Source organism: Solanum lycopersicum, chromosome 1, assembly GCF_036512215.1.
Source record: "Solanum lycopersicum chromosome 1, SLM_r2.1".
Lineage (NCBI taxonomy): Eukaryota > Viridiplantae > Streptophyta > Magnoliopsida > Solanales > Solanaceae > Solanum > Solanum lycopersicum.
This window is the reverse complement of record NC_090800.1, coordinates 86,845,097-86,873,016: the sequence shown is the minus strand read 5'-3', so window position 1 is coordinate 86,873,016 and position 27,920 is coordinate 86,845,097. Positions and strand designations below refer to the sequence as shown.

The following is a 27,920-nucleotide window of genomic DNA, read 5'->3' as shown; positions in this document are numbered from 1 at the left end:
CTAGCTTCCGCGTTTACACCTGCTTATTTTCCGATCCTAACAAGTGGTATCAGAGCCAGATTCAATGATGGAGTCAGGTGTAGTGGTTCAATAATCGATGATTGAACCAAGTTAGAAAGATGTGTTCATCTTGACGGGTGTAGTTCTAGCCGCAACCTTTTTTACAGTAATGAAGATTTTGTTGGAGAAATTGTTTCAGAGAGTTCTCTGTGTTGAGACATAAATTTTGTAAAGGAGATTATGGAGAGGAGAAGCAAGTTGTTGAAGATTAAGTAAAGAAGGTCGACAAATTTATTTTGTCAGAAATTCAGCTCAAGGGGGAGATTTGTTGGGTTTTATTTGCCCTGATTTCTTACCATAAATAGGTTTTCCTTTTAGGAAAAGGTTTTGAATTGACTATTCTTTTTTGGTAGGAAAAGGTTTAGGACTCTATAAATAAAGGCATGTTCCTTCTAACTTAATTAGCATTCACAATGTAGTTTTAAGGGCTTTGAGAGTGTTGGTTAGAGAGAGAATTTGTGAACCTCTCATGTATTCCGAGTGAATTGGTTGAGGTTGTTTCCCTCTGTATTTTGTACTCTCATATTTATAGTGGATTGCTCACCTCCTTTGTGGACGTAGATCGATTGACCGAACCACGTTAAATCTTTGTGTCTTTTGGTATATTTCTCGTTGTCTTCTTACTCGTGGTCTTTCGAGGTTTGCTTTGCTAGCTTCCGCGTTTACACCTGCTTATTTTCGGTCCTAACATTTATTATACAAAAATATATAAATTGAAATTAACTGAATATAATAACTAATTTTCCCTTCACAAAATATTAAAAACAAACATTACCTTCTATATCGTATCATATCATATCACCTTTTATACCCACCCCTGGTCATGATAGCTAAGGTCCATCTAACTGATTTGAATGGATAGCAGTAGTAATAAACTTTTTTTTTGTCCTTAGTGGATATTTAATTATTTTAAAAGTGGTAGACAAATTAAAGCGAGTTAATATTAATGCACACTCGCTTCAAATAGTTTGCAAAGCGTAAATAGCTGACTTACAATTGTAACCACAAAATTATCATTTTGTGTCCATATTGATGCTGTTGAACCACTTCGATCTCACCAGAGCAACTTCTGACACGTGGAGGTAAATAAATTTGTAAATTTTTTAAAGATATTATATAATTTTATTATATAAAAAAGTTTTTGATGCACTTTTCGAATAAAATAATTTTTCAAATGTAACAAAAACAAAATAAATGTAAATAGGAAATTATTTGTGGTAAGAAAATTGAAATCTTATTGATAAAATGCAAAAATAATTAATACTAAACTTATTGATGTGGCATAATTTTTTTTTTAACAAAATAAAATAATTAATACTAAACTTTTGACATTAATTTCATATTATGTCCATTCTAATTAACTCGATCGAGCTTGACATAGTACTTTCTTGTTTTGAGTTTCATTTTTTAATGTCAAAATATATTTTTGTGCTCAAAAACGAAGAAAAAGATAAAAATTTCTCATCACGGGAGGGTAACTTCATATTATCTTAAATACGAAATATCTTATTAAGATTAGATGATCAATAATAAATTATTCTTAATATACATATTTATATTTTCGTAAAGAAGAAAAAGAGGAACTCTTTTGCCATTGAAAGGTTTACTGTAACTAATTAATTGATCGGTTATTATATACGGTAAATACAAAAATTATATTTATATGTTATAATTTAAATTTGTAATAATTGCGCTTCATAATAAATTTTATGTTTGTTACAGAGCTTTTGATTTATATAATTCGCTAGATACATTCAATTTTATATAAATTGTCCAGTTTTGTATAAATTTATTTATAGATTGCAATTTATATAATAAGATATGTATTAGTATAATTCTAAGTGTATATGACGAAAATATATATATTTATATATGTATATACATTTTTTTCTTGCTTATATAATCACACACACATTTAATACATTTATTTACCGAATGAGTAATTGTCTATCGAAAATGACTAATTGTATATAGAGTCATATGGCCAAAAAAATGAGATGTTTGCTGCAAATTACAAATAAGACAAACTATGACTATATCATTTAATTAGAATTAACTACAATTTTTTTTTTAATTAAGAGCAATTTCCATAAATAACAAATACAAAAATCTTATATGTTTGTCATAGTTATAATTTGTATAATTACGCTCCATAACAAATTTTATATTTGCTTTGGTTATTAATCTGTATATTTCGATATATATGTATAATTTTTTTTTATTTAAATCTATTTGTATATTTTTGTATACAAATGGGTCCTACTTTTTATATATTTCAATATACAAATAAATTTTCGTATATATTTTGATATATAAATAAAGTCTGCATTTGTATATTTTAATGTACGAATAGATCCTAATGATAAAAAATATAAAATATTTACTGTGAATAATACATTAAAAAGAATTATAATTATAACATTTAATTTAAATCAATAATTTGAAATTTCATACCATTTTCCTTTAATAATAGAAGCAATAGTTAATTCCTTCATTCAAATCTTGACTATTTTCTAATCCCTCTTTTTTTCCTATATTCAGGATTTCTTGTCTTACTCTAGTTAAGCATAGTCAAACAAATCTCTGACAGGAATGTAAATTATTTTCCTAAATAAACTTTATGATTTTCACATCCAATTGCATTTGAAAATAATCAAGAATTTTCTATTAATAATTATTTAGACCATCTAACGGTTGCAAATAACTCACACCACGTGGAGGGATCTGGTTCCTTGATGAAAATTTCAGATTTGCCGCGCTGAGGTCATTCTATGTCCAGGTTCGAAATTTGTCCTTTGTCCCAAAACCCGAGACTCGTAAAACCCGAACCTATACCTATTTCCAAACCAGAATGCTATCTGTCAAGTCGATAAACCGAAGGCTCGGACACACCGAACCTCTAGTTCAAATTCCGAACCTCCACATCACCTTCATCTCTCTGTCTCTGTTTAGACAATAGACATTTCAGTAAATCTCAGCTTCCCTTATTCACTGCTCTATTAAACTCTTCCACCCACCCACCCCCTCAAAATCACCCCACTCATCCTCTCATTTCTTCCTCCGCCGTCCGTTCCTTCAACTCAGATCAATCGTCGCCGGTAAATCCCCCATCATACACATATATAATTTTTTAATTTTGGGTGTAATTAGCATTATAGTTTTTTGCTTTTTCTAAATCTCTGCAATTAGATTTAGTCATTTCTCGTGATTTTCTACTCTTTCGGTGATCAGTTGTTCATGCATGATGCATGTTTGTCTCTGTGTGTGTTTATGGGCAAAACTGATTAGTGCTATATTTTTAGCTGTGTGGGAAGCGTGTTTCTTAATTGTTGCTTAGAAGTGTAAGAGTCGTGTAGAATAAACCTCCATTTTACTGTCAACTTGCTCCTCCTCTTTCTCTCTCTTTCTTTCGTTTTCAAAACACTGATCTGTCTTTTTTCTCTCTCTCCATATTGAAATGGATTAATGAAATAGTAAGAACCATATAAAAAATTTGAATTTTGAAGTATTATAACGCATTATCTTACAATTATAATAATTATGCTTCCATTATTGCTCTTGGATTATCAATAAATTGAAAATTCTGAAATTTGGGTCAGCGACTTAAATGCTACCCTACGTATTCACATGCAAAGTGTGCTTGGTTGTTAGCTTTAATTACGGAGGTCATACGAAGAAGCAATTAAGTTTTTATTTCTTTCCATACGCTTCACAGGTGAATCATCGGATATCGTAGCAGTAACAAAGTTCATCCTGGATTTGTTGTTCTCGGGAGTTTTACGGTGATGTCGGGGGAAGAACGGCCGTCGAGTTTAGTGGTGGATCCGTTGTTGAAGGATCTGAGTGAGAAGAAACAGAATTTCCGGCGAAACGTGGTGTCGCTTGCGGCGGAGCTTAAGGAGGTTCGCAGCCGTCTTGCTTATCAAGAGCAGTCTTTTGTTCGTGAAACCCTAACCAGACAGGTCAAATTGAGTTTTGATTTATGATTGTTTTGTTTGATATTTATTTATTTTTTTAAAAAAACTTTTTGTCTTTTCCTATGTAAAGCAGGTGAAAGTGTGGGTCAGGTATTCTTGGACTTGGTCTGATTATTGTGTGCTTATTGTTTTTTATTTACAGGAAGCAGAGAGTAAAGCTAAGAAAATGGAAGAAGAGATAAACAAATTGCAAGAGACTTTGGAGGAAAAGAATGGAGAGCTTCAATTTTCAGCTTTAAACACTGAGAAGGTAATTGTCATGGGTGTCATTTCTTGAAAAATTATGTATTTTTGGTTTGATTTGAGAGTAGTTTAGTGGGTTTATATGAGAGATAAGTTGGGCTCAAAGATCTTGTGTGTGGGGCATTTGGGTTAATTTGCAATTACTAAAAGAAAAGGTACTTGAAAGGCATATTATGATGGATATCTTTTGAGGCTACTTTCTGGCATTTCTTGTTTGTCCTTTTTGGGAAATAGTATTGAGGATTGAAGAATTAATAGATGATAATTGTCTCTAGTAGTTCAACCTGAGTATAGTGGTCCAACAAACTTTGTTTTTGTTTTAAATTAGGTCGAAAACTTTGTTTCTTTTAGCTGAGTTAGTGAGATAAAGAGGAATCTACGATGATTTACCATTTAATAAATCAAACTACTTTTTGGATTCACTTGTTAGTGGCTTTTAGATGGATAGCACTGGGTTGTAAACATCACTTTCTGCCTCTTTGTTGTGCATATATTATTAAATAATATAGACATGATGCCATATGATTTGAGGTTTTTTTATAGTAGTGCTAGAACTGTCTTTTGTGTGAGTCAAGTTCTCTTGGTATTATGTATCTTGAGGTGCCTTAGATATTGAGGCATACATCATTGCTCCAACTCTGAATATTCTGGCATTGAGAGTCTTGTCCTCAGATTGTTGGAGAAACGATTAGTTGGATATAACATGGTGTCTGGCTGATTCCAATAAAGTGTGCTCAAATGAGCATCTTTAGGCAGCAATTCAAGGTGACTTATTTTAAATTAGTCAATTATGTGTGATAAAGTTAAATATATAAATATGATTGGGATAATCTGAATATTTGTGGTTGTATCATATTGTTGACACCATATTGGTGTTTTAGGAATGAGAGATTTGAGTTGATAGAAGAGATGTCTAATAACGGTAAATGTATGATGATACATACATCCACTTTAAGTAGATTCAAGTTTACTAAAAGGAAATTAGCGTGACTAACACATAATGGCAGTACTTAAACTCCTATAGTTTTACTCAAAAAAGTGAAACTCCAAATCTGAATAATAATACAGTATCCCGTATTGATCCAATTCCTATTAAACCCTTCACTTATTTTTGCTTTTTTAAGATTGAATTGAAGAGTTTTATTTCGTAAAGAATATCTTCTCATCTGGTTAATTTAAGATGCTAATTGTTCACTTGGTGTGTGATTTTTTCATATATTTTTATTAATCATGCATCATCATTACAATAAGAATGGTTTCCTAGGATATTGGTATGCATTTTTAATAACATCAGGTCTTAATATGATTCAGTATGTTAAGCAGTTGGATGACCTTAAATCACAACTCTCTGCGACTCAAGCAACTGCAGATGCAAGTGCTGCATCAGCTGAATCTGCACAGCTTCAGTGTTTGGTGCTTTTGAAAGAGCTGGATGAGAAAAACAGCTCACTGAAGGAACATGAAGTTCGTGTAAATAAACTTGGTGAGCAATTAGATCTTTTGCAGAAGGATCTTCAAGCAAGAGAATCATCCCAAAGGCAATTGAAAGATGAAGTAGTGAGAATCGAGCATGATATCATGCAAGCATTAGCAAAATCTGGTGCAAACACAGATTGTGAATTGAGGAAGGTCTTAGATGAGGTCTCGCCAAAGAACATTGAGAAGATGAACAAGCTGTTGACTGACAAAGATGAAGAACTTGCCAAACTCCGGTACGAAATCAGGATCATGTCTGCCCACTGGAAGCTAAAAACCAAAGAGTTGGAATCTCAGGTTTGGTAACGTACTTTCCCATTGCTCTCTAAACTCCATGATACTTAATGAGTGATTTTTCCTCACGATTATCAACCTCTTTTCTGGACAGTTAGAAAAGCATCGTAGGGCTGATCAAGAGTTGAAAAAGAGGATTATGAAGTTGGAATTCTGTCTACAAGAGACTCGAAGTCAAACTCGCAAGCTCCAAAGGGTAATTCTACTCTTTACTACTACATTGATGAAATTATACCTAATACAGTAAACCTAATGCCATTCATGCAAACATAAATTGCAGATGGGAGAACGACGTGACAAAGCTATTAAGGAACTGAGAGACCAATTATCAGTTAAGCAAGTTGGAACTTCCAGCAACAATAATCAGAACTTCTGGGATACCTCAGGATTCAAGGTTGTCGTTTCAATGTCGATGCTGATGTTAGTCCTCTTTTCAAAGCGGTAATAGTTACAATTAGTATTAGTTGACAATGTAAAAAGGAGAAGTGTAGCTACTAACAACTTAGAAGCTGTAGAGCTGCTGCTTAATATATTAGAATGTTAATCATACTCTATGGGGCCCTATCTTTTTGTACCTTAAGGGCATCACAACTGAATCCATCATCTCGATGTTCTATTATTAGATATTATATATACATGCGGTAATCATAACGTTACATAATCATGTTTTTAAAATGTATCGTTGAAACTCCAATCTGAAGGGGGCCCAGTTGCATTATTTTCTTGTCTTAGTGAGAAAGCCTAGTTTTCTGATGTTAATTATTAAATTAGTCTCAATAATTCAAATCAGCATCCGATGTTATAGATGTATTGACGATTTGGGAAACGCTAATTTCATAGGTTTTTAAAAGATGGTTTTCTACTACCTAGTATAACTAGACTGAACACGTATATATTAATTAGTTTAATTTTTTGTCCGCTGATCTAAGCCACCTAGATCATCATAGCTGTATAAGATTCTTAATTTTTTCAGCTTTTAATTACTACTTTATTGTTAATTGAGGTTTGTGATCGGTAAGGTAATATTGATAAAATGACCTTTGATAATGTCTTTAAATTTATTAATCATGTAGGGCGTTGAAGAAACACGTAATTTGCGCTAGTGCATGGCGCTCATTGATTAATCAAACTTAAAGTGACCATCAATACACCACACTGAAAAATATATATATAAAAATACGGCATCATTAGCCTCTTCCATGTTCTTTTCTTTTGATGTTGATGGCTGTAAAATGCTTTTGACTTTGTTTTACATGGCTGTACCCAACTTAATTCCTATGAAGGAACAAAAGGCATGCACATAACATAATGATTTAATGCATTTAGGGGTCTTTTGATTTAAGAAAAGTATTGCTCAGATTAATCATATATTATTTTTTATTCTTAAAAGAAATTGTTTGATTACAAAAACACATCCACCTTATTTAGAAAAAAATAAATTGAACAGTCGTAGTTTCGTCATTTTTCAATGTTTCTTCACGTAGTAATTACTAATCTTGATATAACTTCTCAAAATTAGTAAACAGACAATGAATAAGACAATAATATCTGTCTCAAGGGATATTTATCCAACATATCAAACCTTAATTTAATTGGAAACATAGACCTAAGTCTATTTATAGTAAGTAATAATCAGCTACAACTGATGATATGAGATCTAATATATCCTTCATAAGCAGGGAAACATGTAATATAGCAGAGTAACATCAGGCCTATTGAACATACTGAATAATTAAGAATTACTATTTCAAAGTGATAAATATAGATAATGGCCTCTAAAATTAATATATGAATTTTACATCTAGGTAGTGGATATGCAGGATATATCAACTATACTAAAGCAGTGTATAGGTGTGTAATGTCTAAACCTCTGAGAATACTCCTAACTGCTTCCATTTTTTCCTCCACGAGAACTGTACATTGTTTTGAATTCGAAAATCCAGTTTCTCACTTGATAATTGAGCTTCTCTTTTCCTCAAAACTCCAACACCAGCTTACTAGTTGCGATGGAGGCGACTAGAACGATGCAGCCAACTAGGGGTTGCAATTCATTTGACATGGACAGTGAAGTAGTAGTAGTTGGAGGAATACTATCACCTATGCCCGAGGGCATCATTCCAAAACCTGAGTCGTTACCATTTGTCACTGTTGGAGGTGCTAAGCTGCGAAAATTACAGTGTACAAAGTTAGTGAAAAGCATATCGATTACTTCATCCATTTTATATGACAATTCAGAAAGAAAAACGTTTCTATGTGCAGCTATTTTTTCATTTCTTTAACTCCTTGCCTAGAAAAACATAACCACAGGAAATGCAATAAAGAGGGAATCATATTGATGGAGCGAATGAAAATTCCCCTTACCCTGGTATTGCTGCACCAGTTGATGAGGATGTTGTTGGCGCTGGAGTTCCAGACATTGGCGTGGTAGTTGTTGTAGGCGATGACAAAGAAGACCCCGATGCAGGGAAAACACAAGAACCAGTGCCTGTATGTCAGCATGAAAAGGATCAGAAAACAATAAGACGCTGGTTTATAACGGCAAGGTAGGTAAATAAAGAGTCCTTCTTTGCTTACTTGGGTTTGAGTTGGTTATCATGGCAGCACCCCCAAAATCACAGCTCGTTTGTGCAGGATTTTTTTGAAAGTAGCTATTGAAGGCATATGATGCATGACCTTCCAGGCTATTGGGATTATAACAACTTCCACCCTGCTGGATGGCTGAGCAATCTGCTCCCATCCCACAAGCATAATCAAGCGCCGACTGAAGTGAAGTGTCTCCAGCTCCATTCTTTGCAATACACCAGCTCTGCCCTCCAGTAGCAGGAGCGTTTGTGGTTGCAGGAGGCGTTACTGGGGTGGTGGCAGGAACACCCCCTACAGGATTTGGGTTAGTTGTTACAGGATTACTTACGGGTGTACTTGTGCTGGGGGTGGTAACTGGATTAGTTAGTGGTACCGGAGGATTGGGGTTTGGGTCAGTCACAGGGGTCACAGAAGGAGCTGCTGGAGGTATAGACCCAAAATTTGGAATTCCAAGATTAGGATTTGTGGACGGGACAGTAACAACTGTTGGAGCTGAGTTATCTGGAGGCATATTAGACGGAGTTGTGACAGGATTTACTATAGGGGTTGTAGGAAATCCAGTTGTTGCTGGTGGATCCATCAAATCATGTTTAATAGCTCTAATGGGTAACAACTCGAGCAGTCCTTTCCCGAAAAAATGAATTTTTTGTTCCTTTTGCCTTTCAAGCTCTCTGTGCTCAATCCTTTTAGCTGGGGATAATCCTGCAAAGAACATTATTACATATTTAACTTGCTGCAACTTGTTTTGCCATATTTTAACTTAAACGTTTCTCAACTCTTATAACATCAAATCTCAACCAATGCAGCCCCCTTTTTCAAGTGAACATGATAAATCTAGCATGCTCAGTTAACCGTAAACGTCTTTTCTGATGATAAATCCCAGTTCTTCATCTTTTTTGCAGAACATTTCTAGAATAAGATGACAGTCCCATCACTAGCATAAGTTTTGCTCTACCACCCTAGTGAATGATGTAAACTAAGCTCAAATAAACCATTTGCTCCATTTTATCAAAGTCACTCAGGTCACGTTCCCACACAAATATTAAAACTAGGGCTTAAAGATTCTATTGAAAAACAGGGAAAAAGTTTTTCTGGGGGAAAAGATCTAGTCTAAGAATGATAGAGCTAAAATGGGGAAAATGCATTTCAAAATCTTGAACATAAACAGAAAACACTAGTCAAATGAATCAGCAAAAATCAAGAAACTTGAGCTTAACCAACATTCAGACCCCATTCTTGTAAAACATAGGAACACTAAACAGAAACACACTACAAATTCCAAATCTTAAATCTGGACAAAGAACACAGTAGTCACACATAATAAAAAATCAGCAAAAACAAGAATCTTGCTTTTAACCAACATTGAAACCCCATTCTTGTAAAATAAAGAAATACTCAAAAAAAAGTAGACTTACCAGAAATGCTGGCAAGAAGAATAAACAAGAAGAACAAGAAGATGAATTTTGAAGCTCCTCTAGTCATTATAGTGTTGGGCATTTTTCTTCAATGCGTTGTTACTTGAGAAAGAGACCCCAAATGGAACTATAATAGGATTTAAGTATATAATGTTCTTCTTTAAACATAGAATGAAAAAAGTTGTACCATTTAAATAGCAAAAGGGAGAAAGGGGCAGGAAAAAAAAAAGGTATGAGTAGGAGATAAACAATGGTGGGGTAGGACATAAAAGTTAAAAAAGAAACGAATATATATTAACTTTCTAGTGTATATCATAATAACATAAGAAGAAGAAAAAAAAGGTGATTACTTTGTGCTGAAGAAAATATTGAAAATTATTTTTTTGCTTCTCTACTATGGTAAAGCATAAATTATTATTGAAATTTCTGAAAGTTTGAGTTCATACTAAAACAAAAAAAAGTTGAACACTTGGCAAATTGCAGACAAATGCTACATGCATGTCGAAAGCAAAGGTTGGAAACCTTATCTTTGAATGGAGCAAAGGATCATTATGCTGCCTCATTTTGTTTTTTTAATAATAAAATAGTGAATAAACTGACTGTATGAAAATATTATGAAAAAACAGAGGAGAGGATGGGGTAGAGGGTCCTTAACAGTGGTCGGTGGAGCCATGTTTTAGAGTATTCAGAAAAAGATGGGAGTTAGACCAGGAGATACATAATATTCTTATTTGATGTAACTCACACTCTTTCTCCCCAGATTCACTGCATCGTTATTTATTTTGTATACTATTATTGAGGTTCGTATTTTTATAGTTTAAATCAATGACATTTTGATTATATGATAATAATTTTATATAGATAAGGTCGAAATTATATACTTAATTTATATATAAAAGTTTAAAAACAGGAAAGTTAATTATTGCTAATTTTAGAATGCAACTGTAACTGTTGGGAAAGGTGACAAAGTGGTAGGAATATAGATAAAAAAAAAAAAGGAAATTGGACTGAAAATAGGTTGAAAGGGAACATATATTTGGATCTAGGAAGATTTTTAACATTGTTTAAAATTTAAAATAAAAGTGGGGAGGAGAAAATACTTTTTTTGGGTAATTAAAGTTTCTCTTTTAGAAAGTAAAAAAACAACTTAATTTGGACAATCATTTTGTATTAAGGGAGTGATAAAATCAAGAACCAAGGGGGTAGAGTGTAATCAATTTTCTCTTCTTAGAATTAAATCCAAACGTTACCACTGGAGTTTACTCTTGTAGATTCATTTTAACTGTTATTTTAATTCAGGATAAAAATAGTGAATAATGATGCTCTGTTTGATATATTTTCTTTTTTTACTTGAAATCGTAATAATTATACACATGTCAAATAATTTCATCTACACAGTTAAAAATGAAACTTCTTGATTCGTAGCTATTTCATTGATCACTAGGCCATATCGACAAATTTTAGTGTCGGATTAATGTCTATTTTACATTATTTTACAAATGCAGTATTAGGATATTATTTTATAATGTATTGAAGTTATGTTGGTGGTGAACAAAAACAACAAGCAAGTTAGGGCCCGTTTGGCCATAAATTTTCCAAATAATATTTAGGGAAAATTTGGCAAATAATGTTTGTCCATACAATTTGCCATTATTTGGCAAATATCCCAAATTTTCAAATACTAATTTTTTCTAGTATTTGGGTCAAATCTCATTATTTGGGATATTTTAAAAATTAAAATTTTACCCCAATCTTCTATCTTTTACAAAAACATCCTCTCTAGTAGTTGTTTGCGTTGTATTACATCATTTTTTACGTGAACACCAAAATAGTGACGAAATATGTAGTGAATATTAAATAATGATATGATTATTGATGAAAATTATTAAAAATTGGCTTTAGGTAAAAAAGTCATGTACTTTGTCTACTTCATGATGTATGGAATAATTCTTGTTGCACTCACTCCAAATTACCACATTGCTTTAGTGTCATGGACATTATTTGTTATTGTTGTAACGAACATTCATTGACTTGTAATATAAACTTTTAGTTAATTTTGATAGTTTTTAAAACTTGTGTGTATAAATCATATTTTTCTAAAAATGTGAAATATATTTTCCAAATTTTATGGCCAAACACATGGTGAAATTTCATCCAAATTTTCACTCAAATAATATTTAGAAATCTATGACCAAACGTTATCTTAGAATAAGCTGTAGTAGTCCAAGTCTACATAAAGGAGGCTATGTACGATAGTATCGTGGGATGCCCCTGTCCAGATTCAATTTAATCACCTCAAAATCCACATTTCTGCTTTGCAAAAGGAAAAGTTAAATTACATGCAAATAAAAAAGAAAAAAATAATTTTAAAATGGTCAAAGATAATATGAGATTTATGTTTTGGAGGAAGTGGATCTGCTGACACTTTCTGTTTGCCTTTTTATCTGTTACTCCTTTTCTTGACAAAGCAAACGACTATGTTTTTCAAATTCAATTTGTCCTCATATAAACATGCATACATTCTTCTAACATTTATACACATAAAACTGCATCAAACATTAACAGCATCATCATCTTATATATATATATATATATTTCTTTTTTGGATTAACCATATATATATATATATGGGGATCTTATATTCTAAGCCTATTGACTCAATTAATTTAGATTTGTGCGAGACATTACCACTAAAGGGATAAAACACTCATCAAAAAAAATTTATGCATATTTTCCAAGTTTGAAACTGAAATTTTTAATAAAAAATGAAGAAATGTGAAGTTAGGCGTTTGGGACCTACTTCAATAGAAAGTAGCAACCTCAAAAAATCTGATCAAAAGATAAGTAAGTTTCCATTACTAACAAAGGCGAAGATTGAAACATGCCTCACGGGCTCTTAGAGATGAGGCCTTTTGCCAAACCCAAAGTCAATTTTGGATATCGTCTTTTATCCTACTATTTCTATAGGGATAAAAGTGAAGTTCAAAATTAGCTTATAGCATGAGGCAGGCTTAAGAGCATCAAACAAATTATAAGGTCACAAGCTCATTCTCTCCTCTATCTATCAATTTAATTTTTTTATTATGTGTATGTATAATATTTTAAAAAATTATGTAAAATGATCGAGCTTTTTTCTTTAAATGTTATTGACTTATCGAAACATTGAATCCTGAAAAAAGTGAAAAAATTATAGAAAGAAATAAAGAAGACGATCAAAATAAAATATGATAATCAAGAATTAGTGCATTTGCTTTAGGATCATTGGACTATAATTTATAGTCCAGAAATACATGTGCTGGGTTGGGTCTCCTTTAACAAAAAAAAAAGAAGAAAGATAAAACTTTATGATCAACAAAGGTTCGGCTACTCTTTTTGCTCTAGTTGTTTGGATATGAATTTTTTATCATGTCAAATCAAAGGGATCCATTCCCATGTGAATCCATTAAATCTGAGTCATCCCACAGCTGAAAAGATTTGATCAGCCCATTTAAATTCAATAAACAAATTTGTCTATTCACTCTTTTTTTTACAAAAAGGAAAGATATAAAGCAACAACCACATACAACATTCTACTTGCTTTTTCTTTATTTTGCTTTCCAATTTGATATATCGGCACAAGTGTTATAGTCATCCTACATAAGTATGTTTAGTCAATTAAATAAAATTTCGAGATAAGTGATACAAGTGTGTATGTTATAGATAAGGGTTAAAAGTCAAGATAAGTGTCCCACTAATCCTGCAGTTATAAAATTGTTAGTGATAAAAAAAGTTCAAGTTTGAACTTTGTGACTGCTGATACAATTTGCCATAAAGAGAAGAATTACAATAGATTTCTTGTCAAGTTGTAGCATCAAGCATACAGGCATTAATAAAATATAAATAAGAAAAACAAAAGTTTTGGAGAAAAAAGATGATAGGCATTGTCTGCATGAGCTGTATGTCCACTTCTTCTGGGACACAGCATGAAGAGTTTATGGTTTAAAGGATAAAAACATTACTAAGTTGATCCTTTGGTACAGTTGATGTTTGGCTGGTCACTGCAGATGCTAAAGGGCAATGGTTTTTCTTCTTTGATAACAATAGTGTCCGAACGAACTTGCTCTTACTGACATATAGACAGATAACTATACCATCAAGGCTTAGACAGATGGGAAAAATCGTTTTCCATATTTGGCTAGCACACAGGGATGCTTATCATATCCCAACTAATAGGGATGGACTAAGGGGTTTTAACATTACATTTATAATCCAAAATATAATACAGAAGAAAAATTAAATAAAATGAAGACAAGAAAGTAAAGGAAAGGAAAGATATTCCTGTTTCTAGTGCTTGTCATGGGAAACCAAGTTGGTTTCTTGATACAAAAACATCCTATAGTAAAGTACACTTTCAGATTCCTGGAAGAAGAGCATAGTCGCAAAGCAAATACCTTTGTTTCTTGAGGGATTCTTGCCAATCAATGCTAGAGGTTAATGATTAAGTCAGAAAAGAAAACATCCGATGTTGCTTCTCTTGCAGAACCATAGCTATGTAGACGCTTCTTCAGAGAACGTAGCTCCCTCTCATCTTTGGAGCTCCTTTCCTTCAATAGTTTAAAAGATTTAGGCCATTTAAATTTGAATCAAAAAAGAATATTTTATGAGCTTGATTTGAATCCCCAATTATCAAGTATCAGACTATCAGACAAATGATAGTAATAGAAGGAGATTGACCGATTTGTTTGATTTTGTTTTTCATTTTTCTGTTTTGAAGAGGATAGAACTACATGGTCAAAATCAACTAATAGAATGGCAAACTGCATGCAGCTGAAATTGCAGCAATTACACGGACATATTGCAGCATATATTAGGAACAGAAAGCCAATTGGATAAAATGAGGACATACCCCATCCATAATACTATACAGTTTCAATGAGGTGGTAACGAATAATATGGAATCAACATCGTTAATACTCACGTATGATTTCTTTAGCAGCAGTATGTCAACCAAGTATTGTAGCCATAGCACATTTGTCTTGGGGAAACTGTCGACCACAAATAAATAAATAAATTTAAGGCAAAAAGGTCAATATCCGTAGACAAATAATCCAGTCGCTAAAGACTTCGGGATTTTGCATGACAAAGAATACTTCTTAGCTGCTAGAGAGCTTAGGTCTCAAATTCAGCCACACCATAATAAAAAGCTACTACACTTATCAACAAGTGTTATAACCAAACAGACCAGTGTTATGACAAAAAACAAGCATGATCCTTCTTTGGCAGTCAACTCTAAAGCATACAAATGCTATAGTACTAGATCTTTTTATGGGTTTGTGCTTCTGAATCTCGACCAAAAATTCCATGGATAGTAAGACATGAAACACCATTAAACAGGAAACCCTTTCATGGTGATGGTTTCCGACTTTCCTTTATTTAGAAAATTGACAACCTTTACTGTGTGCCAGTGGTCATAGAAAAAGCTAGCTGATTACATACAAAAAATTTACACAGTTGTAATTTTGATCCAATTCAAATTCTCTGACAGCAGGTTTCACAAAATAGGTTATTATTTTAGTGGTGAATTCCAAACATCCAACGTCCAAACACATTTTTGGACTGATCATAAACTTTAAAATGGAAGAAAATACACTATTGTGATAAATCAAAGGCAATTTGCTATCTCTGAAACAATTTGTTACTTGCAAGTGAAGGGGCTAGTATTTATACCTTCCTTCCCAAAATTCGCCTGTGACATCTCTCATTTTCCTGTATGTATCAGACTGCAAACATGCCAAAAAACTATGAAATACAAATATGCATCAAAACACCTAAGATACATGGGACTTCTTTGGCTTCATACCTGTTTATCTCCTTTTGGACCTTCAAAGAGTTCGGGGTCTGATGACAGGTCCAGAAAAAGTATGTCTTCACCTGTGATCAGTATGTATTTACAGAGATAAGAATCTCTAATCAATTCAAGCACAGGATTGTGAAGAGAGAAACAGAAAGAGTGAACACCTGTATTTATCCTTGAAAGAGTGAAGTCAATTATTGAAACCAATAATCCATATGTTCTGACATGTATTTCATTTCCCTCAAGAGTAAATTGCACTGTATCTAACCCTTTCCGACTTAGTAGAATATTTCCCCTGTGATAGGAAAATTGTTACGCACAGAAAAGCATTTTCGAACTCTAGATTGTAAAACATGTTGAAACAAATCATTGCATGGAAAACAAACCAGTGCAAATCACGATGCTCAAATTCGTATGCAGCCTCAGATACAGCCAAAGCAAGAGTTACCTGGAGTTCAGATTTTGCAGTCAAGATAATGAAAGAGATATTAGGCTGACAATGCCAAAAGAAAAATATGAAATCACTTGCCTGGGACAATAAACTCCTGGCTTCGTCAAAGTTTAACAGCACAAAACTTTCAAGATCTTTTCCTCCATGTTCTTGAACGAATACAACATAGCACTATAGAAGGTATGTAATGGTTTAGTCAGTAACACTTAAAAGTTCTCTAAGTAATTTCCTCTAGCTGCAACAAAAGTACCGGTCTATCTAGACACAAGATCCACTCAAACAACAGATGACAATGGGAGGCAACTATTGGCAATTAGGAGTAAAGAAGTAAATTTGCTTTGCTAGGAACCTGCTTTTCTGGAAATTCCTTAGGATGGTCATTTTCTGAACCATGCTTCCCATCCCAGTCTTCCCATGCTTTTAATAGGGATGCATCATAATGGCCTTGGCACACCCTCATGCTGCATAAAGGTAAAATCAATTGTACATAAGTGGTCAACTATTAGTAATCTCTTATTCTAAGAAATAGTATACAATGGAGAGTGCAAATAACAGCATGCAGGAGAAGCTTCAATTTCATCAGTCATTAGAGGTGACAGTTATATAAGGATGCCTATTTCAAGACTTATTACAGATAAGGTTTCTATAAAACTGTTTCTCATTAAGTAGCTGAGGTAGTAGTTCACATGAACAGATTCTGAGGTTATGCATAAGTTTAAACCAAACAGGAAGATTGATCAGATAAGACCTTTAGACGTTCCTAAACATAGCTTTTGTCTTGAAACAGAGGTTCAGAAGAAGACTAAATAGTTGCAAATTTGCTGGAAGACTAATAAGTGGAACTTACTCCATTGTCTGTATAAAGGTGGAACAGGAGTTCAGGAGATGACCCTCATGAGCTCTTAAGCTATTAAGGGTGCCAGAGAGTATGACTTCCTCAAGTAGCTCTTCTGATTTCTGAAATGTATCAGTGCACAGATTTCAAATCAGAGTAACTTAAATATTTTCAGAAGATCAGTTGTTGATCCTATGATCATCCACTGCACTAACTTTAGTTTGCTGATGCAAGTTACTTGGGTCATATTTCAATTTAATAAAATTGGAGCCTATTCAATTGCACAAGAAACATAATTGAACTGGATACCTTTTGTAATTCTCCATTTACTCGGAAATCTCCATCAAATGGGACAATTTTGCAGACATTTTCGCCAACCTTAAATGCCTCCCCAAATGTGCCTTCTCCAACCTTGGCAATTGTTTGCGTCTCACTGAGTACAATTTTGCAAAATTGGATGCTTAGAGAAGTTAAGATTAAGAGCAAGATCAGACTGAATTAAGTCTACTGCCAACAAAAATATGAAATTGAAATTTCCATGAAAGTGAATGGATACTGATTGATCAAGTATTAACTAAACAACCATTTAGATATATTTCAAAGCTAAGGATCATATGCACCAAAAAGAGAGCCCCAAGTACATGAGTTCATAATAATACTAAAGGTACAGCCAAGGGAATCGATGTTGATATTCATCTCTCTTAAGTACATGGTTCAAAAGCATGATTTGAAGAGCATTATTACCAAAGGAATTAAAAAAGGAGGTTTAGAATTAAGCAGCCTCAGGCAGATATGCATTCTTAAGAGTACCAAGGTAACAACATCATTCTTGCTACTATAAATTATTTGTGTATTCCTGGCTAAAGTTTTTCAAAAGGAAGAGTTAACAGTCTTGGTGATCATTGTATCAGCTAAAACAAAAATTCAGTTAACCCCACTGCTCCACAAGTACCAAAAAGACAGTAAAAATTCGACCAAGAAGAAAGATATGACTAAGATGATACTCGATTACACAAAGTAGTAAAGAAGTGGAAGGGTCATAGGAGCCGCACCAATACTTTGATAATATCTCCAATAATGTTAAAGGGGCAGACTGTCCACATGCTGCCAATAGAGCCAAAAATGGATCCCAAGTGTGACCATCCACTGAAGAAGGCCTGGAAGTCAGAGAAAGTTTACTAACAGCTACATCGATATCTTCACAACCTTCCTCATCCATGGGACATATTTCTCCAATGCCTTGTTCTGATAAAGGCTGCTCTCTGGACACATCTTCATTTGTAAAACCAATGTGTTTATTCTGGCTGGAGTACAAACCAGAAAGAATTCGCAATGATGTTTTCTCTGGGGTTTTTGCAGTTGAGGATCCATAAATAAATCTGATAGCAGATTCTTTGCGTGAGGCTGGGGTTTCTAATATCTTCGATAATGAAGCGGGAGGTGCATAGGAATCGTTAAGTCTCTTAGAAATCAACCATTTCTGTAGTACTGAGGACAGGCGTGATATAACAATGTCATCAGTTTGGATGCCCACAGTCCATGTACTGCATTTGTTTGGGGAGGGGCTTTCCACCATTAGTTCAAAATCATCAACTTCTTGAAAATATGCTCGCTCCTTATCATAGTTCGGAGCTTCAACATTTTTACCCTACAAAGTATGAAGAATTAGAAATACCAAACGTGTGACTGTTTATGATAATCAAATTATTAGCTAGCTGATGCCTTTGGGAAAAACAAACAAGTAAAACATGGATTTGTGGGAGTTCCTAAAGTTTTTAAACAACTTACTCTAGGAAGAGGTGGTTTTGCTTTTCGACCAGGCTTCCTTTGTGGAGGATGTATTTCGGCACATACAGCAGCAATACTGGTTCTCCCCCTGTCAACAAAATAAAGGGAAAAAATCTTGTTACATAAGACGAAAGTGGAAGTAATGGGAGTTACAACAACTTCTCTTTGCAAGAGACAAAAACATCTTGTTTTTACTTTGTATTGTTCTGGCAATATGTTTCTGCCAGTAAGCTTACATTTTCTAGAATCCCATTCTCGAACACCTTTTGAATTCTCAATTATGAAAGAGCTCGTTTCTAGTTGAATTAGCCTATCAGAAAAGCTTTATTACTACATAAAACGAACATCAAAGATATATTATACATTTTAAATCTGCCTGGATGCTATGCTGGAGACAAGGGCTCTGCTAAAATAATATATGAAACTTACACAGCCTTTAGCATCACACAGGAAAGGCATATTCCTCGAAATACTGATTGTTTGTCGTCATATTACACAAAAACATGATAAGATTTGAAAACTCAGAAGCTTAATGGACACCAGATTATTAACAATGATCAAAAAGTTAGAGAAAATTGCTCATAACAAATCAGCTGATAGCAAGTTATGCAGCAACTGGAAAGATAAGCAACTTCTTAGGAGGGGATAAGTTATATGCATGTAAAACACTATATAGAGCCACAATGCATAAGCATCCTTATTTGAGAACCTTGCTGACATAGCTACAAATTTTTGTTTTTCTCTTACCTTTTTAGTCTCCCTTTTGTTCTTTTTCAGGTGGGAAAGGAGCAGGTTGTGGGGTCTGCTATACTAAAAGAGTCCATGTTATTTCATCCCAAGAACAGACTCTTAAAATTAAAAAAAAGTTGATCGTTTAGATTAATGCTTGACAAATGATTTTACACATTCTTCTTCCCTTTTGTTGGTTTTCTTATTAGAATATAACCTTGATCTTAATACTTCTGGCATTAATTGGTGGATTAACTTTGTTTCAGCTCCCCCTTAATCAAGAAATTATAGATAATATAATTGTTTGAAAAGGTGAACTAATTAATCTATTAAAAATTGTACTAATAAGTTAGTCACAAGAAAACTTAAGAAAACTTATGCCTGAATGAACACAAGTACAACTATCTTGATAAGCCTAGCATGCAAGTCAACAGCATCCCTATCCACTACAGGCATAATCCTTTTAAGTATATCCAATAAGATTGATCTTGATACCAATTTTGTAAAAGAAGTATTGTCAATGAGAAATTTAGAGTAAAAAATACAAATTAGGGCAAAAGACAAAACCTGGTGGAAAGGGAACGATTCCAACTGATTCGTTTAACAGGTAGAAAACTCAACCGGTTTTCATTACCCGAATTCGAAGTCGATTGCCTCCTGAAAACAAATCAAAGTAAGACGTCAAGGAACCACCAAACCAACAAATAGAATCCTAGGTAATGATAAAAAAAAATAGAGAACCCTTCGGCAACTTTGGGGGTAACACTATGGGGCTTTTGCCGCCGATATACAACAGCAATATTTGGTTGAATTTGTTGAGAGGAACGATCAAAGTGTTGTTGTTCAGCAGCTATGAGTTCTGCCCACAAATCAACTGCGTTTCAAATTCAAGCGTATTAGTACCCTGAGAATCGAATCTTGATGAAAAATTAATTGTAGAATGAAGAAATTTTTGCCCTATACCTGATCGTGAAGTCATGATGATATGCCAATTTTGAAGCTTACAATTGTAACGTTGCAAATGTCTTTGTCACTGCAGTTCTAAATAAGCAGAAATTTCTGGGAAATATAGAAAGTGTGCAGAAATTTTGAAAGTTGGGCGATTGAGCGGGAAGAGAAACAAACCTTCGGGTTTGACAAAGAGACTAATGGGCTCGTCATATTTATAGACTGGAACATTAGGAAACATTTGCACAGACCCCTTTTCTTTCTTAGCCAACTAAGTATAAAGTATAGAAACCCAATAATTACATACTATCTTTTGAATTTTTTCCAAATTATAATAATCAATGATTTTTTAAAGGGATAATTGCAAACTAATAACCTGAAAATAAATAGAGTAGCTATGGTTTGATTTAATTGTGCTTCATAGCAAACGTTAGCCAAAGTTTGTCAGTCGCTTCTCTCCCAAAAATTTTGCTCGCCACTCTCCCTCTGTTCGCCTCTCTCGCTTTATACACAGAAGTGTATAAATTGTGTTTCTGTTTTGTATAAAGCGAGAGAAAATTGTGTATACACATGCAAAAACATATATCTTCGTGGTTATACACATAAATATACAATTTACAGACATTTTACTACAATTCAATTGTAGACAAATGCAAATTTTATACAAATACAGCAGCGAAAAAGGTCAATGAATTATACAATTGCGAATTATACAATTGCAGTGAAATACAATTTTCTCTCGCTTTATACAACAAAAGTGTATAAATTGAATTTCTGTTTTTGTATAAAGCGAGAGAAAAACATATATCCTTTTCCTATACACTTATAATTATGCAATATACATACATTTTACTTCGATTAATTGTATGCAAAACAATTTTTATACAAATATTGCAGAGAAATAGGCAGTGAATTGTACAATTGTGCATTATACAATTGCAGTGAAATAGGATAGCGAATCATACAATTGCAGCGAAAAAGGCCAGCGACTTATACAATTTAGGCCAACGAATTATATAATTGTATATGTATAGAGAATTATACAGTTTCTATGTTTGCTATGGAGCGCAATCATGCAAACTTTGTTATAGCATACAAATATAAATTTTTTATTTGCTATATTGGTGAAAGTTGCCCCTTTTTAAAACTAGTGTATCAAATTGCTTTTTTTTTTCTATCACGTAACATATGATACATAAGTTATGTATCATATATGTAAGTATAAATCAAATTCAGATTGATTTAAGTTTGAATTAATTAAGACTATGTATCAACAATAATATTTATACTACATACATTGTGCATAAACAAAACTGTAATTTATTTGATAGAGATTGAGTGATGTATTAAGGAAACAGGGAATTTTGTAATGAATTCAAATGGAAAAGATTTTTAGAGATCATGTTATTATAAGTTGTATAATTACATAATTATCTCTAATTTATTCCCTTTAAATTTGTGATTTTAATTTTTATCATTCGATATTTTCAGTGATAAATAAGTGGTCCAAATAAGTTGTAAAATTAAATTAACAAATAACATCTTCTCAGGTTATAAGTTTATATTTATTTTTCTTGTATCTGGTATGTTAATATTCACAAATTATGTCATAAAAAGCATAATAGATTATGACACTTCCACGTAACATATGTCCCACGGACCACACGTTTTGTTGTAAGGGAATTTATAGCCACATTTCCTTTTTTTTTTTATTTGATATTCGATATTTATATCAAAATCTAATTAAATTTGGATTCGTATCATTAAGTTTCATATTCAGGAAATAAAGTGTTCTCTAACAAATACGACTTTGTACCCAAGAGGGCTCAAACCTGATACATCTTGATTAAGAATGGATGAATACTTATTACTCCATCCCAACTCTAGTAGATCCCAATCCATTATTCCGTCCCTAAGGATTACTAGTGGTCATTTGGATGAACGATATGAAATTAAATAAATATAAAATTAAAATTTGTTTTAATATGCAAATTTATATTTTTCAATTGTATTTTTCTGTGTAAAAAATATATATTGCAAAAAAATTGCGAAAGCTATTAATTTTTTTTTTAAATCTAATGAAATCCTATGCAAATTATAGTTCATTAATAAGATATCAAAATATTCAAGAGTGTCAAGTTGATAAATCATGTATACTCATATACGTTTTAATATTAAATATTTGAAATGACAAACATTTAAACACACACAAATTTATAAAAATTTATTAGTCAACAATAGTATGATCTAGTTATTCTTTAATATAATTATTTCACACGACGTATAATCTCTTCATGGAAATCATATTAACTTTTTTTTGCAAAATTTAGAATATTAAATATTTTTTACAAAATATAAATTTAAGAGTCAAAATTTAATTGAAATTTTTTAAGATTTGAAATTTCAAATCACATATTCAAATATTAATTTAAAATCATGATTTTTATTTCCCATCCGCAAGAGTGATATACCATTTATATATGACAATACTTTTCAAGATGTGTGAGTGTGTCAACTGCTAAATCAAACATCCACTACTTATATATACGTTTTGCAAAAAATTGAATATATATATATGATTTGATGTGAAAATGTGACAAGAGAAAACAATTCACTTACCAAAGAAAGTGTTCGTACGGTTAAGATCAAACATGATCAATTATGCAAATCCAATAATTAGCAAGACAATCCATGAATATGTCCCAGTAATATCTCATTGTCTCCTTCAATCAACATCTAATCTAATGTAATTAATCACAATAAAAGTGATATTTCTTGTAACCATTAATGGATATTCCGTCTACAAGTCATATCCCTATGTAAAGGAGCACCACTTTGCTCAAAATAAACCTTCATCATATATATAGAGAGAAAGAGTTACTAAACGTAATTATACTTAAAAATAATATGAAATTAGCATTTGAACATGATTTAGTTTGGGATTATAATTTGAAATTATGATTTCATACTCATATTTCTCCAAAAAAACAATGCCTAGTGATTAGTGGATTTTTATAAGATTATGTCTGATCGAAAGTGTGAAATTACAAACATTTATTTATAACCAAAACATAGAGATATATGATTTTACAATGCAAAACCTTATTATGATATTCTAATATTTTATTTATGAACAATGATTTAATTAATAAGAATTTGAAGAAATTTTGATAATTTTCGTTACTCATGAAATTTCCATGTAAACATACTATAATATAAGATATCAAAACACAATTTCAACTTTATATTAATCTGATTTCATATTATATGTCTAAACCACCCTTAATTAAGAAATTCTGAAGTTCCAGAACCATGCCTATATATTTATATATTTATACTTGTATTAATAGGTGGACACAGCTTAGAAATAAATATTACAAAAAGAATGAATATATTTCCTTTCTCCAAAAACGTGTTTTAAAAATAGTAATAACTTTGATTCTGCGAGTATAAAGTGAGATTAGAACATTGCTTATTATATTAATGTATTTAGTTGTTGGAGGAAACCGCTTGTAACATGACACTTCCGTAATTAGGAATTTTAAAAAATTGTTATGCATAAATTAACAACAACCAAACTCCACACTTAATATAACTAGATTATAATATTCAATTTCTAATTTAAATAATTACGTGGGAATTATTAATTGATTAGAATGAAAGAAGAAAAATTGGTATTAACTTTTCAACATGAAAAAACTGTTTCTTTATTTCTGGAAGGTTGAGAACTGAGAATCAAAATGTGATTTTGCAGTTAAATGGACTTTTGCTAACACTAAATTATAAAGTTGACTTTAATTAATTACTGATTATTTATGTGGCAAAATGTCTTAATTGGTGGGATTTCTTTGTCGAATCCTAATAGCAACATTGATTTAATAACCTCTTTTGTCCCAAAGAATTTTTGACAATCTATTTGGTAATCATTATTTTTATTACTTTACCTAAAGTCCTAAACATATTTCCCCATTCACAACTTTTTTTTCTCAAAAATTTAGGTGAAAAGTCTTAAGAAGAGACAAAGGTAATAAATAAGGTATGGCATCTAGAAGGAAAACACTTGGAGGAAAAGCTTAAGATCCATCATGTAATTTTTCACGGGTATGTTTGTTAGAAAGGAAAATATATTTTTTTAAAGATAAGAATTTTTTTTCACTTATTTTATAGCGTTTGATAAGTAAGCAAGAGAATATTATCCTATTTATATTTAATTTAACAAAACACGAAAATTAAATGTAATCAGCTCTTTAATTTGGTATGGTTGTTCCTTGCATTTTTTGCTGGAACACAGTAAATAAGAAATTTACCCGGATTCAATATTTATAATTAATTGTACCAAACTTTTTGTCCTATACGATTGCCTATATTTTAAGGTAAACTGTTTGAGGAAAAAAAAACCTTTGAACCTTTTACGTACTTTTGTACAATTTATCATGTCGTTTCAGTGTAAACTTTTAAGTTTAATTATAGAAAATGAATTTCACCTAGCATACTTTGACATTTTAAAGTCAATTTAAAGAAAAGGAAAAAAAAACTGCATAGAGGGTGTAGCAGTAATATATTTTATTGTAAATTTTATGATGACTGAGTTTGACCAAATACTCAATTCATCATTTAAAAGTTTAAATTGAACAAAAATCATGTGACCGGGTGAAAATTAAAGCGGGAAAGAGAGAAAAAGTTGGATCATGTGAAAAGAAGCACTATGAAATTTAATGGAGGACAATAAACGAAAGGAACACATTGGCCTCAATATAAATACAACGAAGAAGGCTCAAATATACTATCAAATTTTCAAAAAAAACTTATATATATCATTCGTTAAAAATTTGACATATTTATGTTATTACTGATAAAGAAAAGACTCAGGGCCCGTTTGGATGGACTTAATAAAAGTAGCTTTAAAAAAGTACTTTTGAAAGTGCTGAAACTTATTTTTAAAATAAGCAGTTATGCGTTTGGATAAAAGTGTTGAAGTTGTTATGCCAAACGTGAAAAGGGAAAAATAGAGAAAGAGATATTAAGGTTATATGGGTAATTTGGAGATTGTATAAAAATATTAAGGGAAAAAACATAAAAATGTGGTCAACTTAAAACAGCTTATAAGCTAAAAAAAAAGCACCCCTACCCCAGCTTTTAACTTTTGGCTTAAAATAAATTTTTTTAAACTTAAAATAAGCTATTTTGAGTATTGTCAAACAGTTAAATAAGTCAAAAACCAGTTTTTAAGTCTGTTTGACCAGCTTTTAAGCTGAACCAAACAGGCTCTCATTCATGTCATTATTTTTTAAAAGTGATTTTGCAAAATTATTTTTTTGATACGTGACCAATTATAATTTGGCCACGTCATCAATTTTTTAAATAAAAATTGTATTAACTTTTTTTGATTTTTTATTAAAATATTGATGACGTGGTCGAATTATAATTGATCACGTCATCAATTTTAAAAATAAAAGAATCAAAATTCTGAATAAATTTATTTTTTTAAAAAAAAAATCAATGCAGTGACCGAATTATAATTGATCACGTGTCAAAAATGATTTTACAAAACCACTGATAAAAGAATAATGACATAAATGAGTCTTTTCTTGAACGGTAATTACATAAATGAATTAAATTTTTAACTGATGGCATAAATAAACATCTTCAAGTTAAATAACATATTTGAGCTTTTTCCTTAATATAATATAATTAGCCTATCAATATGAATGAAACTGAGATTTGAATATTATAAAGTTAAAGTTTTTAATAATATTTTTTAAATATTTTTAACACAAATTTTCTATAGAATTTTAGTTGAAATTATTAAATTTGACCGAATCGATAAGTTTACCACACTTTGTGAAGAGGCATGATAAAAAGCTTAATTTGGTTTAGGACTGTATATCCCGTCCTTGCCACTAATGGGATATGATTAACCCGTAATTAACGTCCGCAATCTTATTTCTTAATTGGTTCTTAGTGACAATTATCTTTTCATAAATAAAGATTTAACTATAATTTCCCTCTTTTCATAACTACTTACCATGAAATAATATATATATTCCTACAGAAATCAACTCATTTGGTGTATGAAAAACAAGAAATTCCAACTGTAGCATTAGCAAGGTAGGTATAGCCCATACATCTTTAGAAATAATTATCGTAAAATTGTGGATTCTTTGACCAATAATACTAATACTAATACTAATAATAATAATGAAATTAACATTACAATACAGTTGCCCACTGATAATAATAATTAATAAATTCAAATCACTAGTTCACCAAAGTACAATTGTTCTTTTTCTGCCAGAACTAAAAGTAAGAATATAAATATTAGTAGAATTGGTTTGACTTTTCTAATATAGAACATTTGTGTTCAACTTGGCAAATTATAACTGATGAATTATTGATTGTTGATTATTAATTATTGATTATTGAATATTATATATATGGAAGGTACCTTCAAAGACTATCACAATAATGATATAATTTATTTATTATAGTGATTCATAACAAAGTTAATGCGGTTGGCCAAAACCATGATAGTATTATTTTTCTTTATCTTTTAATCCAAATATATATTTTTTTTAATTTGAGACATAGGGGACCCTGGAAAACCTTATAAAATTTCTTCTAACCCACAAATGCAGGGCAAGGTCCCTTATAAATTAGGGTAATACATTCTCTCTATCATATATTTATAATGATGATTTACGTTATTATTAGCTTCAACTACAAGGCAAAACCTTTATCTCTCATTAAAGTCCTTTAAGCAAATTAGATTCCTCATTATCAGCCGCATTAGTATTTTAAAATAACTAACCGACAGTTTAAAGAAGATTAAAAGAAAAACAGACTTTTTTTCCTTTAAATTCGTGTAGTTCTGGTCCATGTGAATTAGGTGTTAATTAAATAATTCACTTTTTTTAAAAAAAAATTTCCAACCCGATCCGATTCCTAATTTCAGAACCAACTTGTCATGATTGCCGAGATAGATCCAGGGTTTGACCTCAATCCGAAGTCCATCTGTCATGACCCAAGTCTTGACTCCTAACGTCGATTCAAAATTCAACTTTCGATCTCGATGTTAATCGGAAATCCAACCCTAACCTAAGTCAAATTGGGGTTGTAAGTCAAGGTAAAATTGAATGAGCGTTTTGATTAGATCTGAGGAGAAAAGAAATTTAATTTAAAAAATATATTTCAAAAAATTTAAACTAATCAAATAAAAAAAAAGTCAAAATAATATTTTACGAAAAATGTTTTTAATAGTATGAGACACAAACCTCATTTCTTTTTCATA

At 31.8% G+C, this 27,920-nt stretch overlaps 3 protein-coding genes and 1 long non-coding RNA gene across 8 annotated transcripts; 2 read left to right on the top strand and 2 right to left on the bottom strand.

Annotated features, from left to right (window-relative positions):
* The first annotated feature begins 2,699 nt into the window (after positions 1-2,699).
* LOC101263162 (nuclear envelope-associated protein 2) lies at positions 2,700-6,711 on the top strand. Of its 4 annotated transcripts, none has more exons than XM_019211726.3 (6): positions 2,700-3,158; positions 3,776-4,022; positions 4,180-4,287; positions 5,604-6,053; positions 6,145-6,246; positions 6,331-6,711. In XM_019211726.3, the coding sequence occupies exons 2-6, from the start codon at positions 3,846-3,848 to the stop codon at positions 6,493-6,495; spliced, it is 1,002 nt and encodes a 333-aa protein (XP_019067271.1). In that variant the 5' UTR covers positions 2,700-3,158; positions 3,776-3,845; the 3' UTR covers positions 6,496-6,711. The 4 variants fall into 4 exon arrangements, with proteins under 4 accessions (XP_019067271.1, XP_004230355.1, XP_069148847.1 ...); XM_004230307.5 differs by having other exon boundaries at positions 2,858-3,158; positions 5,592-6,053; XM_069292746.1 differs by lacking the exon at positions 2,700-3,158 and adding an exon at positions 3,417-3,533 and having other exon boundaries at positions 5,592-6,053.
* A 902-nt stretch (positions 6,712-7,613) lies between these two features.
* On the bottom strand, positions 7,614-10,797 carry LOC101262863 (glucan endo-1,3-beta-glucosidase 4). The gene is made up of 4 exons (XM_004230306.5): positions 10,049-10,797; positions 8,625-9,335; positions 8,412-8,535; positions 7,614-8,212 (listed from the first exon to the last, which is right to left on the bottom strand). The coding sequence occupies exons 1-4, from the start codon at positions 10,128-10,130 to the stop codon at positions 8,026-8,028; spliced, it is 1,104 nt and encodes a 367-aa protein (XP_004230354.1). The 5' UTR covers positions 10,131-10,797; the 3' UTR covers positions 7,614-8,025.
* A 2,042-nt stretch (positions 10,798-12,839) lies between these two features.
* Positions 12,840-19,935, top strand: LOC112942174 (uncharacterized). Its single transcript, XR_003248207.2, has 2 exons — positions 12,840-13,084; positions 19,733-19,935. It is a non-coding gene; the product is annotated as an uncharacterized lncRNA (long non-coding RNA).
* Positions 13,857-20,822, bottom strand: LOC101250261 (serine/threonine-protein kinase haspin homolog). Of its 2 annotated transcripts, XM_010315558.4 has the most exons (15): positions 20,648-20,822; positions 20,426-20,558; positions 20,252-20,341; positions 18,956-19,043; positions 18,220-18,815; positions 17,477-17,600; positions 17,180-17,289; positions 16,682-16,793; positions 16,411-16,503; positions 16,268-16,329; positions 16,046-16,176; positions 15,888-15,958; positions 15,755-15,807; positions 15,006-15,072; positions 13,857-14,631 (listed from the first exon to the last, which is right to left on the bottom strand). In XM_010315558.4, exons 1-15 carry the CDS (start codon positions 20,661-20,663, stop codon positions 14,512-14,514), a joined length of 1,866 nt encoding a protein of 621 aa, XP_010313860.1. In that variant the 5' UTR covers positions 20,664-20,822; the 3' UTR covers positions 13,857-14,511. The 2 variants fall into 2 exon arrangements, with proteins under 2 accessions (XP_010313860.1, XP_010313868.1); XM_010315566.4 differs by lacking the exon at positions 15,006-15,072 and having other exon boundaries at positions 14,240-14,631.
* Positions 20,823-27,920: the final 7,098 nt, after the last annotated feature.